The sequence below is a fragment of the Condylura cristata genome, unplaced genomic scaffold (assembly GCF_000260355.1).
Source record: "Condylura cristata isolate star-nosed mole 26May11 unplaced genomic scaffold, ConCri1.0 scaffold00017, whole genome shotgun sequence".
NCBI classification, from domain to species: domain Eukaryota; kingdom Metazoa; phylum Chordata; class Mammalia; order Eulipotyphla; family Talpidae; genus Condylura; species Condylura cristata.
The window spans coordinates 13,525,994-13,546,697 of record NW_004567118.1 but is presented as its reverse complement, the minus strand read 5'-3'; the positions used below and the strand labels follow the sequence as shown (position 1 = coordinate 13,546,697).

General features: G+C 36.5%; 2 protein-coding genes across 3 annotated transcripts in view; both read left to right on the top strand.

Moving 5' to 3' along the window:
* Nucleotides 1–5,764, top strand: part of SKA2 (spindle and kinetochore associated complex subunit 2) — a 22,304-nt gene extending 16,540 nt beyond the window's left edge. Inside the window, 1 exon segment of the mRNA XM_012726062.1 lies at nt 5,474–5,764. Coding sequence (XP_012581516.1) covers nt 5,474–5,764 — 291 coding nt within the window.
* A 99-nt stretch (nt 5,765–5,863) lies between these two features.
* TRIM37 (tripartite motif containing 37) overlaps nt 5,864–20,704 on the top strand; it is a 69,042-nt gene continuing 54,201 nt past the window's right edge. The window contains exons 1-4 of one of the 2 annotated variants that reach the window (XM_012726321.1): nt 5,864–6,335; nt 7,940–8,041; nt 15,916–15,956; nt 18,863–18,979. In XM_012726321.1, the coding sequence (XP_012581775.1) occupies nt 6,315–6,335; nt 7,940–8,041; nt 15,916–15,956; nt 18,863–18,979 (281 nt within the window). In that variant the 5' untranslated portion in view covers nt 5,864–6,314. The remainder of the gene's footprint in view (nt 6,336–7,939; nt 8,042–15,915; nt 15,957–18,862; nt 18,980–20,704) is intronic. The other variant, XM_012726322.1, reaches the window with a different exon arrangement.

Genomic DNA, 20,704 nt, shown 5'->3' with positions numbered 1-20,704 from the left:
TAGATTTTTAAAGAACAAAGACTAAGTAGAACAATACCATTTTTTATTTTAAGATAAAAGAGAAATATTCTATCTTGCAGTAAAGCATATAATTGTTTTTTCATTTTATCCATGTTAACATAGATAAATGTTGATTTGATTAATCAAAGCAGCTGGGCTATCTAGTAGTCATACGTGGTTTTATATAAACATAATACTATTAAGCAATCAAAAAAGATAAACTAATGCTATTCACGGCAACATGGATAGAGATAGAAGAGGTTATGCTCAGTGAAATAAGTCAGAAGGAAAAAGAAAAATATCAGGTGGTTTCACTTAATAGGAGGAATATAGGGAACCAAATAAAGGCCCGGGGGGGGAAATAATAACAATAAAAAACACAACACAACAAAACTAAAATAGACAGCTATATATCAGTAACATTCTGCAGGGGAGGTTGTGGGAGAGGGATCAAAGCAAGGGTGGGAAGAGTACAAGGGACTATGGTTATGGTACACAGTTGATTTGTGGTGGAAATTCTGTGGGGACTACATCTGAGAAAAGAAACCAAACATTGGATCTCTCTGGTGGCACAAGGGGTTAAGCATGGCACTAGGAAGTTATCTGTACTGCAGCATAAGTTCAATCCTTGGCCAGGGAACTGACCCACATGACACAACAGACCTCTCTTATCTCACCCACTGCACCTCTTAGCAGTGTAGTTCATTAATTGCTTGTTCTGCTCCCTTCTCTGTCTCTAGTAAATCATCTCACCCCCTACATCTCTGGCCTGTACCCCAGTTCTTCTATGCATAAATGATTTTTTTTTTCAAAAAAGCAAATACTGTACAAAAATGACCAATGATGTAAAATATATATGTACAGAAATTATTTTTTAAAATAATGAATAAATCAAAATAAAAATTCAGTTATTTGTCACTTGGACAATGCAGTTAGAAAATATTTCCAGAACCACAGAAAATTATATTGGATACTATTGCCCTAGAGATTCTGATTCTGTAGGTATGGGATGTTCTAGTTTTGGTAGTCTCTCTAGAGATGACCTATTTATTGAGGCAGACTTGAACTACTTGAGTGGTTCTTCAGGTTGTACCACCTGTTATTTTCCCATGTAACTTTTGTTTCAGTCAGTCTGTTAGTGCTTTCTGTCCATTTGTTTTACTTTTGCCTACTTTTGCTAGATACTGCTAGTTATTTTCAGTGTCTCCTCTCCTTTCCTGTCTACCAGAGTACTGCATTCTCTAACAGCCTCATGACTGGTAGAAAGTTGGTGCCCCTCAGCTTCATAGGTGAACTTGGTTGACAAAGAAAACAATAGCTCTTTACCTAACCGGTTCAGGAATGATTTTGTAACCAAATAATATGTGAGAAGAGGTAGATTAGAAATAATTAGGAAGAGTTTCTTCACTGTTAAGAGACCCATGGAAAAAGAAAACTTTTCTTCTTTTAAACATTGTGTTTAGATGATGCCTACCACTGCTTGATCATTTACCTGTCTGCTTAACTCCACCATCAAAGATGTCAGGGCCATCTTTGTAACAACTGAGTTCTTACAAGGACAGGTTCCTGGATATTCAGCTCTTCAGTCTACCTTTTTGTTTTCGTTTTTTAAGATTTTCTTTCTGTGTGCATACAAGAATTAAGGGTGTAGCCAGAGGTGCGGAAGGTAAGAGGCTTCACCAGAGACAGAGTGGGATGTAAACAAGCATATTGACTGAAATACACTGCTGAAGGGAGCAGTGAGTGAGGCAGGAGAGGTCTGCTGTGCCATGTTGGTTACCTCCCTGGCCAGGGATGGAACTTAGTGCTATGGTGTAGCAAATAGCTTCATTGTGCTGCACTTTAACCCCTTGTGCCACTAGGAGGCCCTGTTGGCATTTATTTTTGAAAATACTTTTAGAGTATGACATTCAAATGTGACTTTTTGGGTCAAAGAAGTAAGAACATAAAGGCTTTTGAAATTTTTACTTTTGGCCTTCATTTTCTAGCTATTATGACTGATTTAAGTATCTTGTCCTTTGTTTTTTTAGCTGTCACCACTTACCAACGAAGAGATAACTGCTGGAGAACAATTAAAATCTCACATGTCAGATTTATGAAGAGAAATGGAATTGCAGAAGGGCACTATAATGGCAAGAGATAAATTCCAAGATATTCAGGAGGATGTATCAACACTTGAGTCTAGATATAAGAATATGGTGAATGAGATTTGGCTTGGTTGACCAGATAGTGAAGCTTTTCACCAGTGGGGAATATAGGAAAGATACAATGTTATAAACTTTAGTCAAAAGGATTTAAAATATATGTGCACACATACTAAATCTTCTGATTTTTGGTAAAGAAGTCTGTTAACTATGTTTGCATCCATTTTTATAAAATCAGGATAAAATAGGTGTCCTGACCTATCATAATAGAATATTTATACAGTGGCATTATTAGTCAAGAAAAATATGAACATGTTTTGAAAACTAAAGGACAGGAAACACTTGTATTATACATTGTATAGATGTATGTAATTCTATTTTTGAAAAATTTGATTGTAGATCTATTATATTATTAGATAGTGCTAATTTGTAACCTAGAGTTTACCACAAAACCTAACTGTTGTAATTACTAGCTTTTGGTGACAGCTTTTTCATTTTTTTCTATTTTGCCTGCTCATTTTTAGCACTATGAAGTCTATTTCAAATGTTCTTTTCAACCGTCCTTATGATGTTTAAATACCTTTGTACTCCAACTAAAGATCTTGTTCATTCTGTATAAAATCAGTTTTCTTGTGTTTATAGTCTTAAAAAAACTATTGGCAATGTGGTCATTGTCCAATGTAGGCACAAATTTTGATAGCAAGTTTTTAAGCATAGGGTTATTTATAATAGCAGTACAAATACTAATCAGTACAGTCTGATTAATAGCAGGTAAGTAGAAAAGTAATACATGGCATATCTACACAATAAAAGATCAAATTGCCAATAAATTATAGTTCATATTTTGAGAAATGTTAAAATGATGCTAAATGAGGAAGATTTGTAGTTAAGATTTGGTTTTGAAGTCAGACAGATGTTAATTGCAGTTTTTAAATTCTAGCAGTTGTGAGGCTGAGCAAATTACTCAGGGTAGTTTGAAGCACAATGATAAAGTGTTTGAGTTTAGTATTTAGTGGTAATCTTTCAATAAGTGATATTTCCACTTAATGAATAAATGGAATAGTGTAATAAAAATAAAGCATTGAAGAGACTAGTACAAATATATCAAATGTTCTGGAGGTTATAGAATTCTACTTTTATATAATTAAATTTTTTTCTGATATACAGAGTGTTTTTGCCCACTAGCTAACTTGTAATTGCTGACAAATAGTGTTGGGTCTCTACCTTGAGTTAAAAAGAAAATGTCCAGCTTGAATATTTAATGAATCAAAAGCATTCTTTTTCATCTACAGAGAAAAGAGTTATCCCTTCCAACAGTTGTTAATTTTCTTTCATACTAGGCAATTAATATTAAGGAAGTTTCTGTTATGCGATGGCTCTGAGATGTGATGCTGATGGGTGGGATTGAAAAATAATAGTATGATGAAAAGGTCATGATAGGTTCTTGATGGGAACACATTTTTCTTTTCAATTAAGGGATGAAAGTTAGATTGTACTTTTTTTTCCATCTGTTAGTTCTTCTCACCTACTCCCCTTAAAAGTGTTCTCTGTATATTTATACTCATTTGTTTCCCAAGCTTCACTGATTGCCTTTTTGTGGTTGACTCCCACACATAACTTCTACTAGATCTAGAATCATATTTCATAAAATAACCTCTAACTGGATACCCAAACATGATTTTGTTATTTTGTTAGTGGACACAATATTGTTAGCTGCAATTTAAAGTTTGTGCCACTTCCTTCTTTGTCAATAGAAGCTAACTTTGTGTTTGTATTACTCAGTGCTTTTTTTTTATTATTATTCTTACTACTCTAGATTTTATTTCTTATCTGGACTATTACTGTTTTTGTCTACAAGACAATAATGTTTTTAGGTCTTAACTTAAAAATAATACAAATTAATTTAAGTTGTAGTTTTAAAATTTTGTATTGTCGGAGCACTCCCTGGTGGCGCAACCGGTTAAATCACCTCATTATAAAGCTCTATGAAGCCACTGCAGCAGAGTTCAATTCCTGCCAGGTTGCTGACCCACATAGTGCAGCAGACCTCTCCTAACCCGCTCTGCTCCCCTCAGCAGTGTACTTTGTCAATCTGACTGTTCTGCTCCCCACTGTGTCTCTGGTGAATCCTCTCACCCACCACACCTCTGGTCTGTACCCCAGTTCTGTAAGCATAAGTAAATAAATCTTTTTTAAAAATTGTATTCTTTTTTATTGAGGTAATGTTTGTTCACAATAGTTTTGACTCACAAATACTTTACAGGTGTTAAGTTCTTACCTCTTCAGATGTATGTTATCATGCCATATCTACTACCAAAATAGCCAGAATCCTCCACCACAGTCTATGGCCTCCTCCCCCTTAAATTAATGTTACTATTTTTTAAGATGCTTTGGGCTTTAATTTTCACATATTGAACATAAAATACTGACAATGGATAAACAATAGGGGGAAAGATTCTTCAGCAAAGATCTGGAACTCACTGACTTGTTAAACACTATAAAGAGAACAGTCAAGTGAACAAAAAGGAGTTTAACAGTTTTTAACAGTATAACTGAAAATAAAGACCCAACTAAGCAACCAACCAGCTTCTCTTCTACCCACTGAAAGAGAACTTTAAATGAACTTCTAAATTTTTTGAGGCAGCTTAAAAAGAGAGAGGGTAAGAAAGACAGTAACTGTTGCAAGTAGAATACTCAGGATATGCTCCATAATTGTAATTGCGGTATGGGTTACACAAGATAAAATTAACAATTAGCCATATTAAAATGTACAACGAAGGACATTTTATTACAAGTAGTGTGCATCAATCACTTCTATGAGTTCTAAAACCGTAATTCTTGGTGAAAGAATTTGTCAGTGATACATAATCTTAAATTGTATCTTCGTCCATGGTTGAGTAGTAAAAAAATGTTGCCTACTAGTTGTAAAAAGTCCAAATATCGGGATATTTAAGAACTTTTTTCTAGACTGTTGATTTTCTATCTGTGCTCTCTACTTTGGGCCCAGTGTAATGGTTACTCGCAACAAACCAGAAAGGAATAATTAAGTTCAAATGACGAACTTGTAATTTCCTCACACCTTTAATGCTTGCACTCTCCAAACATCTGTACTAGAAAACTGCAGAAAGCCGACGTCATTATATCTTAGTACAGCTGACACGGCTGTAGTTTGTCCCACGGCCGTAGTCGCTTCAAATGTCAAGAAATGCAAGGTCGGGTGGGGTGTGGGTCTACACAGTCCACGATCTCTTCTCCCCCACCGCCAAAATGAGAAACTACACCCCTCTAGATTTCACAATCTGAAAGTCTGAATTTCGGCTTCCTCCCAGAGAACCACTAACCACGAATCGTCCGGATTACGGTTTCTCAGACCAACAGTAGCCAAATCGCCGAGTGTAGTTGAAAACGCGGATTTCCTGCGCTCCACCCTTGAAGCTGAGTCTGAAAACCTGGGGGGGTGGCTGCTGAGTCCGCGTTATCCACAAGCATTCCAGGTGGTTCAAACTTCGGCGCGCAAGTTTGAGAAGCGGCACTGCCCCACCCCAAGGGGCGGGGCGGGGCGGGGCGGGGCGGGGCGTAACGCCCAACTCCGCGCGGATCGCGCTAGCCTGCGGCCGTAGTCACGCAATCCTGCGGCAGCGGCCACTAAGTCTCGTGTGCTCCCCCGCACCGCGCGAACAAGGGACCCGCCTCCGCTCCACGCCCCTCACGCGGCGTCTAGTGCGCATGCGCGTCCGGATGCCGACCCTCGCTGTCGCGCCTCCAGCTGCCGTGGTTACCGTTGGTGTTTGCGAATTCCCTGCAGCACCTTCTTTGCTGGTAAACCAGCGCCGCGGGGCTTCGGCAGCGGTTCCACAGCGCGCGCCTGCATCACGTGGGCTGAGGCTCCCGCGCGGTCGGAGCGGCGGCTGAGCGTGAGGAAGGAGTGCGGCTACCGCTCGCCCTCCCACTGCGCCCCAGGGCGGGCGCCCGGAATAAAAATGGCGAAGTGGGGGTAGTTGGCGCCGAACCCGAAGCGATGGGGCGCGCAGAAACGGCAGTCCTAGCTCCCTGACGTGGGCGCCGAGCTGCTCTCGGCGACGATTTAACCTGGCGACCTCGGGCCGGCGCCTAGTAGGTCAGACCACGGACTCCGCGGGTCGCCGAGGGCCCCGCCGAGAGCCGGAGGCGATGGATGAACAGAGCGTGGAGGTGAGGGGCGTTGGGGCGGGTGGTGGTTAAGTCTCCCCCGGTGCCCCGCTGAGTATTCTGTATTCGGGTCATTCTGTCCTAGTCCTCTCCTGTAGAGCACCTCCACCTCGCAGCTACCGCCGTGAAGAGGGCTGGCCCTGTGCTGGTTTTGCAGCCCGCCGAGTGCCTTGTGTTCTGACCGTTCCGCAGTCAGGTGGTGTGTATCCTGGACATTTCAGGATGTCTTGGCACCGATTCTCAACCCATAAGGTTGCAAACTATACCCTATGCAGAGCAGAAGTGCAAATTCATCAGACTTTCCTTGCTTCTCTACACAAGTTCTTGCTATTTCACGCGTGGACCCAAATGTTTCTCCTAAAGGGTAAACATTTCTTCCCAGCAGTACATTTTACAGACTAATACCCTTTAGTTGAATTAGGATACACTCTACTGTCCTATTTGACTGTTGTTTTCCAGAACACCCTTTTTTTTTACAGGCTCTTCTAAACTAATTTCAAATGGTCAGGATATTTACATAAAGACCAGGAACGTTAAAAAGAAAAAAAAAAGGTTGATTATTGGACATAATTATATAATTGTCAGATTTATAATACTAAATCTTTGCTTGTTAGTAAGGGGCACCTTCTTACTGGACAGTTCTCTTTAAGTTCGTTTCCGAGGGGTCTTAATTGTCACACTCCAGGGTCTTCATTCTGTCCTTGCAGAACCATGATTAGGGTCCTCAGTAAGTTTCTCCTTAGTTACTCTTATGACATATGATAAACTTATTGTAACCTTAACTTGCCTTTAGGAGAATTTAATTTTCTTGAGATGGAGTAAAAACGTAAGTACTTTGAAAAAGTCGTAAGTGTATGTTTCTTTGTATCTGTGTTCTTGTCATTTATTTCCAAAAATGATATATCAGAAGCTTGCACAGGCCAATACTTTTCAATTTATATAGTTGTTTTTTTTTTTTTTCCTTCTCACAGCCTTTTTAGACCTACCGCCAATAAGGACAGAATCTCAGGTTGGAATCTGTAGCTGGTGGTTTTCAGTATTGGGTGGATGCTGATTTCTAGTGATAGAGGATACTGCCACTGGAATATGTAGTCAAAAAAATTTGAGGGGGAAATACATTTTTTTTTACAACTTTTAAAGAACTATAAAAGCAATCTATTCCACCTTGGGAGAATTGTAGAATAACTAAAAAAATTTATATTGCTCATTCACTCATAATTGTTACTAAATAATTAAAGAAATACTTCTAGTGATGCTTTCATAGTCTATGTTAACTACTATACTTTAGTTAATATTTGAACATTTGGGCTACAGCCATATTCTTGCTATTGTAATTAATTAAGGCTTCTGTGAAAATATTTGTGCATAGGCTGTGTTTGCATATCATATCTTTTTTAGAATACCATTGTGAAACTTACCAAAATGGAAACACTTTTTCCAGGAAATGGTCTTAGTTACTAGGTCCTGATAAAGAATATAATGAAACTGAGATGTTATTAACCCATAATGAATATAAATATCAAGTGACTTATTTTAAGCATGCTTTTTATTTTACTCTTGATTCAGTAACCTAACATGTTGTACCTTACATACTTTATTGTTTTCAGAGCATTGCTGAGGTGTTCCGATGTTTCATTTGTATGGAGAAATTGCGGGATGCACGCCTTTGTCCTCATTGCTCCAAGCTTTGTTGTTTCAGCTGTATCAGAGTAAGTTGTATCTCTATTTCTACACCTTTAGTATATGTAAGACATATTGTAAAATTAACCATTTTCTTTGTCCTTTTTTTTTTTCATCATTTTATGTGTTGTACCTGTTGGCATTTTGAAAGTCTTGAATGTATTTTCTTTAATGAGGTGATCATTGATCTACGTTGCTTAGTATAATGGAGGTGAATAAACATCAGAATAACATGAAATGTCTGTGAACCAAAGATTACTGAAATTTTAGTGTATATACTTTCTTGAATCACTGCACATTTAATAATATGCTTGCCTGCATAATGTTTGGGGTTGAGGGATACTGAGATAAATGGCAGAATGCCTGCTCTGAAAGAACTTGGACTTAATTCAGGGAATGAATTGGACTGTTTTATGTTTATATTCAAGCATGTACATAGAGGCATCAGTGTGCTGTGAAACTCAGAGGGACAGTTTATACTTATTTAAGATGGCGAAAAGCTAATAATGGGTTTAAAGGCAAAAAATAAAATTATATATTTTTAAGACATCATAAGGTGAATATAATCCATTGGCTTTAAAACTTGAATGTAGGTGGACATCTGAAAACTGTGAGGAAACTCAATCTAAAACAGAAGGCATTATTTTGGTTATACGTATTGATTCAGTAATACATCTATAGACCACAATTGAAAACTGCCCTTGTCCACATTATTTTTAGTAGATTATTTCCTTTACAGAGAGAATAAAACCCTTCAAACAACTACTCAGCTCCAAATTTCTACCTAAGGAAGAGCAATTATCTGTAATTCTGAAATAATTTACTTCCAGCCAGTCAGGAAATTATGGAGCTGATTTTGAACTCTAGAAATGGTCTTTAGAGTCTGCTTTTTTGGCTAGTATACCATGTGCAGAGGACCTAAGTTTTATACCAGGCTAGTTCTCCCACCTGTACTCTGAGAGACTCGGTCTTTTCTCAGCTTTATATACTCAGCTTTCAAATGTGGATAACAAGATCAGCCTCAAAGGTGTGGTTGTGATGTTAAATGTGATAAGCTTAGAGATAATTAAAAAGCAAAATAGTATCCAGTTATAAAGTGTTATATTCTGTTAAAATAGCATTATAGATACATCATGACATAGATATATCATGATCTGTATTTTATAAATAGTGAAACTGAAATTAGAGAAATTAAGTTATTGGTTTCCATCCTATGGCTTATTAGTAGTGTTCTGATAACTGATTCTAGACTCAGTTTATATGATGAAGATTCCAGTGTGTGTGTCACCACTGGTGGTTATTTATTTTTTTACTTTTTTCTATCATTTAAAGGCATGTATTTCTTAATATTTCTGCTGGCATTCTCTCCTGAGATTTCTGGGAAAACTAATCTGGTTTGGGTAATTGATTTAATGTTTCAGGTTTAGCTATTATTTCTGCTTATGAATGGCCCCTAATTTTATTCCTATACCATTAAACTATAAATGTGTTACCGGATTGTCTTGTCTGCATCTTGAACTTTGTTCCATATCAAATTATTTTCTCAAATTGACTCTTACATTAGTGATTTTTAGTCAGTTATTATCCTTTAGTGTCATTTGTATCTGTCCTACCTTCCCATTACCACTATTACCATTCTAATAGGGAAATAACAGACATTTATTAGAGTCCATTTATTAGTTTAGAGTTATAACTCCCTCTATATTGAGGTTTTTCTTCTCTCAATCCATTTTTTGTCATGTTGCCACATGACATATTCTGGTAATGTCAATTCCCTCTCCCCCCAGAAGTGTCAGACATTTATTGTTTAAAGGATCAAGTCTAAAAATATTAGCCTATATTCAGACCGTCTGGATGATCTGGTTTTAACCTTCCTTTCTAGAGTTAGATTGGTTCCTGAATGCACCGTTTATTTGTTCATCATTTTAAATGCCTGCTTTATTGGAGTCAAACATTGACTTCTTAAGGAGTTGTGAAATTATTGAGATATAGACCAGAAAATAAACAGATAAGTGATAAATACTAATAAATGTGGTGAAGAAAAAAAGAAACCACATTTAGATGGGTATAGAGTGGGGAACTTGAGGAGAGGGGATGGATGTTTAGATAGGGTAAGCTGGAAAAGCTCAGATGACATTTGAACAAAGAATAAAACATGGGAATTATGTGAATGTCTGGAGGAAGAAAATCCTATGCAAAGAAGTGAGAAGTACAGAAACTGAAACAGAAATATGTTTAATGTGTTGAGAAATAGCAAGGAAATCAGCGTAGCTGGATAAAGTATGGAAATTAGGGAAAGGAGATGTGTTTGGACATGGAGCTAGGAGCCTTGGTAAAAATTTGGGATTTTTTACGCGTAATGGTAGCTATTAAATGCTTTTGAGTAACAGGTAATTAACTCTTTATTGAAAAGTAATTTATGTTTTAAAAATATCACCCTTGTTACTGTGTGGAAAGTGGAAAGGAGACAGGTGGAAGAGGGAGTGAGATAAGTTAGGATCTGCTTTATTAGTGAAGATTGACAGAATAGAATAATAATAGTGAAGGTGGTGAGAAATAGGGAAATTACGGAATATAGAGCCAATTAAGTTTGCCTATAAATGGGATGTGTGGAATATTTTTGATGGCATCTGCACGAATGAGTTGTTTTATTTTATTTTATTTTTTTAAGATTTATTTATACATAGAAGAACCGGTGTGTAGGCCAGAGGTGCGAGGGGAGGGGGTAAGGGTAGTGAGAGGATTCACCAGACACAGAGTGAGGAGCAAACAGGCAGATCTACTGAAATAGATCTACTGCTGAGGAGAGCAGCGGGCAAGATAGGAGAGGTCTGCTGTGCCATGTGTGTTAGCTCCCTGGCTGGGGATGGACTTTATGCTGCAGTGGCTGCCCCTTCTATTTAGCTTCATAGTGCTGAGATTTACCTCCTTGCAACCACCAGGGATGTCCCAGTTTTAAATTCTGAGGTAGGGAAATTTGAGCAGGATTGAGTAAGCTATAGATATAAAAGTTGTTTTTTTAAATATGTAGGCTTGAGATACCTATTATACATCTAAATGGAGAAGCTGGCAATTGGAAATATGAATCTCCAGATGGGAAAGAGAACTTTAGAGAAACTGAATCATTATACAGATAGTGTTTAAAGCTACACCACTGAATGAGATCACCAGATTACCTCCTATAGGAAGAGCCCTTAGCTCTGAACTCTGGGGCACTCAACATTTAGACATCTGGAGGAGGAGAGTCATCAGAGAAAAACAAAAAGGAGCCATGAGTGAAATATCACAGAAGTAGAGCAAAAACTTGTTTCAAAGAGGAGTATGCTAGCTTTGTCATATGTCAGTTCTCTGGCTTGAGAATGGACCACGAATTTCAGAATGTGTAGGTTCATTTGGTGATCTTGGTGAGTAATTTTAGAAGAACATCAATTAAATGATGGCAGATTACAGAGAGTAAATGAAACAGCAAGCATTTAAAAAATAAGGTGGTGTTTTAGAGGGGATGTTAAAAGAGTTAAGAGTTTTTGTTTTTCTTTTAGGAAAAAGTTTGTGACTTGCTGGGATTGAACTAGTATAAAAAAATAACAATGCTGGTGAAAGAAGGCATAAAGTCCTTGAAAACACCACACAACCATATTGTTCATTTGAATCCTCCCTTCTCTTCCATCGTATCTCTTTTCACTTTACCAGCATTTAACTATGTGAGTTACATAGTTAAATCTGTGACTGTCCAGATACTTGTATCTCTGAATAAAGCAAAGATTCGACTTACCCACTAGTTGCTGATAGACCAGACTTGGGCTCACTCACATGCCCATGGCTTTCTGGTGCCTTTGCACTGCAGTTTCCACATTCACAGATTCATTGAATCCTTCACTTAATTATATTCAGTATTAAGGTTGTAGCCATTCTCATTTACTACATCTCTTAGGTATTAGTTAACATTTTCTCCTTAAGATCAGGGGATAGGCCCTCCCTGGTGGTGCAGCGGGTTAAAGCACTGCACTAAGAAGCTTAAGACACTTCCACATGAGTTTGATCCCAGCTTGCCCGGGAGGTGACCACATGGCGTGGCATACCTCTCCTAACCTGCCCGCTGCTCCCCTCAGCAGTGTACTTTGTCCATCTGCCTGTTCTGCTCCCCACTCTGTTCCTGGCGAATTCTGTCACCCTCTGTATCTCTGGCCTGTACCCCAGTTCTGTATGAATAAATAAATCTTTAAAAAAAAAAAGATCAGGAAATGTACACTGCTATCAGTACTTCTCTCCATTATACTTTTCCCCAACCCCTAGTAACTTCTTTCTATTTCTATAAATTTGACTAGACTAACTACTTCTTATGAATGGAATCATATAGTTTGTGTTGTTTTGTGTTTATTTCTGGGGTCTCTTTTATTTTGTAGGTCTCTGTTTCTTCCTTTATAAAACAGTATCAAACTGTTGTGTAGATTTGTAGTAAAATTTGAAATCAGGACTTGTGGATTCTCCAAATTTGTTATTTATTTATTTGAGAGTTGACATATAAGATTATTATTTTAGGTGTACGTGGGGGCTTCCCGCCCCTCCAAGTTTCTTTTGGCTATTTGGGATTTGTACTTTAGAGTGTTTTTTCTACTTCTTTAAAAAGCACCACTGAGGGCCCTCCCTGGTGGCGCAAGAGTTAAAGCACAGCACTAAGAAGCTTAAGCCAATTCCTATAAGTTCTACCCCGCCTACCCCAGAGGAGATCCACGTGGCGTGGCAGAACTCTCCTGACCTGCCCGCTGCTCCCCTCAGCAGTGTGCTTCGTCGATCTGCCTGTTCTGCTCCCCACTCTGCTCCTGGTGAATCTTCTCACCCTCCACATCTCTGGCCTATACCCCAGTTCTGTATGAATAAATAAATAAATCTTAAAAAAAAAAAAGCACCACTGAGATTTTGTAAGAATTGCATTGATTTTTCTACATTGCTTTGAGTAGTATTAACATCCTAACACTATTAAATCTTCCAACTCACAAACATAGGAAGTTTTTTCCCTTTGTTTAGTACTTTGGTTTTTGTTTTTTTTTCACCAGTGTTTTGTAGTTTTACATATATAAATTTTTCAACTACTGGATTAAGTTTATTCCTAGGCATTTTACTCTGATGCTATAGCAAATGTATTGTTTATTTTCTCTTGGGATTCTTGGTTGCCACTGTCCATAAATGGAGGTGTTTTTTTGAGTTGATATGATAGCCTGCAAATAAGTAATTTCACTTGTTTTTTAATTTGCATACTTTTCCTCCTTTTTCTTGCTAATTTCTCGGGCTAGAATTTCTGGTATTATGTTGAAGAGAAGTGGTGAAAGTGTACATTCTTTTCTTTTTTTCTGATCTTAAGGAAAATGTTTTCATTCTTTCATCATTAATATGGTGTTTGCGGTGGATATTTTATTTTAGATGTGTCCCTTGTTTTTCTATTTTAGTTCTTTTATCATGAAGAGATAACTGAACTTTGTTACTTATCTTTTCTGAATCAGTTGAAATGATCATGTATTTTTTTGCCCATTCATTTTTTCAATGTAATGTGTTACAGTGGATCATTTTTGTATATTACATTCCAGAACTAAAGCTTAATTGGTCATGCTATTTAACCTTTTCAGTATGTGCTTTAGTTGGGTTTGCTAGTTTTTGGTTGAGGATTTCTTTAGCACAGTTTTGTAGCTTGTATATATATTGATTCTCTTGTTGCATCTGAGGCCAACTTGAACAAACTCACTTCTGCAATATCTTGAAGTTAGTAAAAGCTATAGCTGAGAATCAAATTCAGGGTCTTCACACTCCTTATAATTTGTGATTATTACAACTTAATAAAGGGTTTATAAATTCTGAAATTGAATGTGTGGGGCCATTGCTATACCAATGTACCTTTATTTAGTCCTGTGCATTAATGTACTACTATGGCTTTTTCTGAGCTTTGCTTTTACTTTGGGAGATACACTGTTTTCTCCAAGGCATTAAAGTAGTCATATTTATCTTGGAATGCAGAAGTATTAAAAGAAGAGAAAGATACTAGCTTGGGATAAGTGGGAAAGTTTAGTGGATATAATCAATGTACATTATTACTATGGGACAAGACATGGAGGGAAGGACTGTATCAACAAGTATGATTGTGTGGTAGATAGTACATGAAATAGCTTAATAATAGGAGAACATATCATATTGAAAGAATATGGGCCCTCCCTGGTGGTGCAGTAGGTTGGAGCAAGCACTAAGAAGCTAAAGCCATTTCAGCTTACATTCATTCCCTTCCCAGAAGGTGACCCACATGGTGCAGCAGACCTCTCCTGACCCGCCTGCTACTCCCCTCAGCAGTGTACTTTGTCAATCTGCCTGTCCTGTTCCCCACTCTGTCTCTGGTGAATCCTCTCACCGCCCCTGCACCTCTGGCCTGTTCTGTATGCATAAATAAATATATCTTTTTTAAAAAAAAATGAACTGCTCATTCCCTATCATGGTCCCAAATTTTATAAAATTTATAGGCCAGCAGGACAGAGTAGTATGAAGACCAACAAATAAGTCAACTTATTACTGTGGTTTAAGTACAAAGAAGAGGTAGCTAAGGTTACTGTAGTGGAGCATAGCAGTGGTATCTAAAATAGTCTATACAGAGTAAGGGAAACTTTTTGGAGGAAGTGACATATAAACTAAAATCTAAAGGAAAACCATGAATAGTCCAGTTGATGAGAGCTGTTGAATAATATATCCTAGACAGAGAGAACCACCATATTAAAGGCATGTTAACTTTACAGGCTAACCTAGGGTGACTCAAGTTATAGAGGGCAGCTATGGTTTTATCAGGGCATTATTTTAGGAGAAGAAAACTGACCCACTTGTTTTTGCTGAGGGACCAAAGATACAAAGTTCCAGGTTATTAAGAATGGAGGAAGGGTGGGGGGTGTAGGGAGAGAAAGAAAGAAAAAAGAATGGAGGAATTCTCTCCCTCTATATTCTTTTTCTTTGCTATGAATTACCTTTTTTTCTATATCTTTAAATTTATTGACCTTTAATGTTTTCTTGGGAATTTCATCTGAGTTAACTGTTTGACTGGGTAAAAGCTCATGTTCTTTTATTCAAGTAGAAAGAGATAACAGAAATGACATAGGGGGTTTATTTGGTATAGGGTTGTATGTTTTTAGATGTGAACCTACTTGCCAGATAAAACTTTAAGCAGTTATAGAGCCATTGTTTTTGAAAAGGTATTCATAATGCTTTAATCTCTTTTGTATATAATTGTTACCCAGTAGTAACTATAAAATAAGTTAATAAAATTTGAGTTTATTATTAGTAGTCATTATCTTATAAATGTTTTTACAATTATGAGAAGACCAAGTTATATATATGTTAAAATAACTGAACTATAGAATCCTTTTAAGACATGAAAAATATTTTGCTGTATTGTTTATTGATGTTTTAAGTCTAATTTATATGTTTATAATATATATACTTAAAATCTAGTTTGCTTTTCTAAAAAGGAAAGAAGTAGTACCTTAAACATACTTGGAAATTTTATGGTTGGTTGGTTAGAAGTAAATCATCACAGGTTTATTTTAGGGGAGGAGTGGAGGACAGTATCATTATTATTTTTGTGAACATTATGCATCTTTCCTGTGAGATTCAGATAGATCTAGGACCTCTCTTTTTTTCTTCTCTATGATAGAATAGCTTCTTAACTATTTTGGGATGAGTTATGACCCTGTGAAAGTTTGTCCCTGACACAAAGATAATGAGAGAAAGTAGATTACCTACTACTTCTATAAATATCTATAATTAATGCAGACACCAGAGAGTCAAACTCATTAAAGTTGGTATGTAAGTATTTTATATGTACAAATTAAAGTAATGGTATTAATACAATCAAAATCTAATTTCTTTGGTACTTTAGCGCTGGCTGACAGAGCAGAGAGCTCAATGTCCTCATTGCCGGTAAGTGTCTTGTTAACATTTTTTTTGTGAATTTGGTCACATAGTGTACTCTATTACTCATAACATTCATTCTACTGCAGTCTGCCCCATTTTTTTGTGAATTCAATAGAAATGCAGATGAATATTGAACTGTATATTGACTCAGAATTATGAATATTGAAATGTATAGTGACTCAGCATTATGTAGACTATTTCATTGTTAGCCTTCTTTAGAAAATCATGTATAATTTAACTTTTTATAATAAAAAAGTTTCTAATTTAAAAACTGATAGTATAGAGAAATACAAAATAAAAAAACTTCTGATTTTGATAATCCCCACCCAATATTTTCATGAAATAATATTTTCAGAAGAAATGGTTGGGTTCATTATCTGTTCTTCCAGACTTTTTGCTGTGTATATACTTATGAACACATGCAAATTTTTTCTTTTAAAACACACAAGTGACACACTGTTTCGTTGGTTGTTTTTTAAACATTAAACTCTAAAAAAGATACATGAATATAATCTGCTTTATGACTTTTCCTTGATTTATTTATGTCTATACTAAAATACATTTAGGTTTTTCCATTTTTGGTTATTTCAATTAATGATGCCAGAATGCATTGAAGGAAAGCTTTTTGCCATTTTGTTTCTAATGATATATAGGAAAGTACATTTTTTAACATTGCTGCCAGCAGTAGGTATTATCAATGTGTATTTTTTGTCATTCTGTTAAGTGAAAGGTAGTATCTTTTTGTTTTTTAAAGGTTTATTTATTTATTTGTGCATACAGAACTGGGGTACAGGCCAGAGGCTCAGGGGCGGTGAGAGGCTTCACCAGAGACAGAGTGGGGAGCAGAACAGGCAGATTGAGGAAGTACACTGCTGAGGGGAGCAGTGGGCGGGTCAGGAGAGGTCTGGCTCGCCATGTGGTCTTCTCCTGGGCAGGAGGCAGGCGGGAATCGAACTCATGCTCATGCGGAAGTGGCTTCAGATTCTCAGTCCTGTGCTTTAACCCGCTGCGCCACCAGGGAGGGTCAGTAGTAGTATCTTGTTTTTAAGATACATAAAGAAAAACATTGAAACTGATCATCTTTTGAAACATTTTAAGCTATTTATATTTCCTTTAAAACTTTTTGCATGTCTTTTGTACTTTTTCATTTTGCTCACTTTTTTTTAATTTGTAAGGAGACCAATACTTTCACATAAAAGTTAAGGTAATGATAGAAATTTTCTATATAACATATCTATAGCCAGGGGCCTCCCTGGTGGTGCAAGGGGTTACATCTTAGCATTCTCAAGCTGTTGGGAAAAACTGAAGCATGAGTTTGATCCCTGGCCAGGGAGCTGACCCACAAGGCACAGCAGACCTCTGTTGTCTCACCGGCTCCTTCCATCAACAGTGTATTTCAGTAGTTATGTCTGATCTACTTCCCACTCTGTTTCTGGTGAATCTTCTCAACACACCCCCCCACCCTCTGGCCTATACCCCAGCTCTTATATGCATAAATAAATAAATCTTTAAAAAAAAACAAACATACCTATAGCCACTATCTGTGTGTGTCAGTTAAATACTTGAAATATGTCTGGTGTGACTGTGCAGTGTTTTATTGATTTGAATTTTGGTTTAGCCACATGGCTAGTAGCTATCATTTTGGACAGTAGTTTTATACTAAGGAGTTGCTAATTAAATCTGTACTGTGAGTCATCACTTTTTTTTTAAAGATTTATTTATTTGTACATACAGAACTGGGGTACAGGCCAGAGACTCAGGGGCAGTGAGAGACTTCACCAGAGACAGAGTGGGGAGCAGAACAGGCAGATCGAGGAAGCACACTGCTGAGGGGAGCAGCGGGCGGGCCAGGAGAGGTCTGCCACGCCATGTGGTCTCCTCCGGGGCAGGCGGGAATCGAACCCATGCGGAAGTGGCCCTAGCTTCTCAGTGCAGTGCCCCAACCCGCTGCGCCACCAGGGAGGGCCCGAGTCATCACTTTTTTTTATAACTGATATATTAATAAAAAACAAGCTAGAGAACATTTTTTCTTTTTTTTTTTTTTAAAGGTGAACAGCATAGTGATTTGACTTACATATATTGTATAATGATTATCTCACTAAGTTAGTATCCACCACCTCATATAGATACTGAGTTTTTTTCCCTTGTTTTTAGAACTCAGGATCTGGTCCTTTCATAACTCTTCCCATGTACCATGTAGTGCTATTAATAATAGCTGTCATGTCGTACATTATATCCTTAGTACTTACTTTGAACCTTTTGACCACCTTCATCTCTACCCCTACCTTTGGTTATTACAAATCTGATCGCTTTCTCTGTTTAAAAAAAATTCAAAAAAGTCTTTTTTTTAGATTCACAGGTAACTGAGCTCATACAGTGTGTTTGTTTTTCTCTTTCCGACTTATTGTACTTAGCATATGCATCCATATTGTTTCAGTAACATTTCTTTTTTATGCCTGAATATTCCTTTTATCTATTCCTTATCCATTTATCTGTTGATGGATAGATACTTAGGTTGTTTCCATGTTGGCTATTATGAATAATGCTGCTATTGGCATGGGGGTGCAGGTATCTCAATATAGTTTTTATTTCCTTTTGAATATATTCACAGAAGTGGAATTGCTGTATTTGTTGATATTTTATGCTGTCAATATAATTGTGATCTCTGTTTTGAGGAATGTGTACTTTTTTTTTTTTATTGGCAACTTATCATCCCCACCCCAATGTTTGAAATGTAAATGACAGTTACAGTTATAGAGTACCTAAAATATTTGATATACATTGAGAAAGGATTCCCCCCAACAGAATGACTAATATATTCATTACCTTACCTCTTTGCCTTTGGAATGTGTTTATTTTAGAAAATAACCTCAAATTCCAGAATCACAATGTGTGTATTATTTTCTCCCTAGTGCTCCACTTCAGTTACGAGAACTAGTAAACTGTCGTTGGGCAGAAGAAGTAACACAGCAGCTTGATACTCTTCAACTCTGCAGTCTCACCAAACATGAAGAAAATGAAAAGGACAAGTATGTTCCCAGTTTCTTTGTTCAATTATTCATAAAATGTTTAAAGTTTTATTAAATGAACTTCCAAATAGTAACTAACAGGCTGTGTCTTAATAATTACCTTATTTGATACAAGATTACTAATGAATGAGAAATAAAAAATGTACATCTACTTATATGTTTTCTTAGCTCAGTATTTCATCAATGCAAAACTTTTATGAAAATACACCCTTACTTTAAAGGTAAGGAAAAACTTTAAAAACATTTTTTAAATTGCGTTAAAATATAAATACCATAAATTTTACTACCTCAACAACTTTAAAACTGTATAGTTCAGTAGTGCTAAGTATATTCTTATTGTTGTAATCCCATTCTCCACAACTTTTTCTTGCAAATCGGAAGCCCTTTAACCTATTAAATAGTGACTCCCATTTTTTCTCCCACCAGCTTTTGATGACTGCCATTTTTCCTTCTATGAGTTTAACTACTCTACATATTTATATAAGTGTAGTCATAAAGTATTTTGACTTTTCATGATTGTCATTTTTCCTTGCATAATGTCTTCAAAGCTTATCTCTGTGTTAGCAAGTATGAGAATGTCCTTTTGTCATATGTCCATATTATAATGTGTTTATCAGTGATAAACATTTGGGTTTACTTCCACTTTTTGGTTTTTATGCATAGTGCTATGAACTTGTGTTCATTTCTTCTAGACTTTATTTTCTAATTTTTTAAAAATATATACCAAGAAATTGATTGTATGGTAATTCTTTTTTAATATTTTGTGGAATTGCCCATACTGTTACCATAGCAATTGTATCATTTTTATAGTCCTACCAATAGTGTTCTAGGGCCCTAGTTTCTCATTACTCTTGCCAACACTTGTTTTCTGTTGTTTGATGATATTCATTCTAATGGCTATAAGATGATAATGCATGGTTTTAATTTGCTTTTTCCTAATAATTAGGATGATGGATATCTTTTCACATATATATACTTTTTGGGCATTTATATATCTTGAAGAAATGTCTGTTCAAAACCTTTGCCCATTTTGATCGTGTTTTATTTTGGTCAAGCTATAGGAATTCTTTATATATTCTGGATATTAACTCCTTATCAGATATATGATTTGCAAATATTTTCTTTCATTACATAGATTGCCAGTTTGCACTCTTTATTCTGTCTTTTGATACATGCATAAAACTCTTTTAACTTGGATATAGCCTATTTTACTTTCACTCTTGTAGCCTATGCTTTTAATGTTATATCCAAGAAATCATTGCCAAATCCAGTATTAGGAAGCTTTCCCCTGTTTTTCTTTTTTTCTAAAGGTTTTATAGTTTTAAGTATTATATTAGGTCTTTAATCCATTTTCAGTTAATTTTTATATATAATGCAACTTAAAGGCATTTGTTTGCAAGGGCTGCTATAAGAGAATACCACATAAATAATAGAAGTTTGGGGGCTGGAAGTCCAAGGTTAAAGTGTTATCAGGGTGCTTTCTAATGTGGCCTCTCTCCTTGATTTGGGTACAGTGCCTTCTTACTGTGTCTTCACATGGCCTTTTCTCTATGTGCACACTTTGGTGTCCCTTCTTAGAAGAACACCAGTCTTATTAGGTTAAGATTCCATCCTTATGATTTTATTTAACCTTTGTTGTTTCCGTTTAAGTTCTGTATACAAATACAGTTACATTTGGACTTCAATATATGAATGGGTGGTATGGGGCTCCTCACAATTCAACTC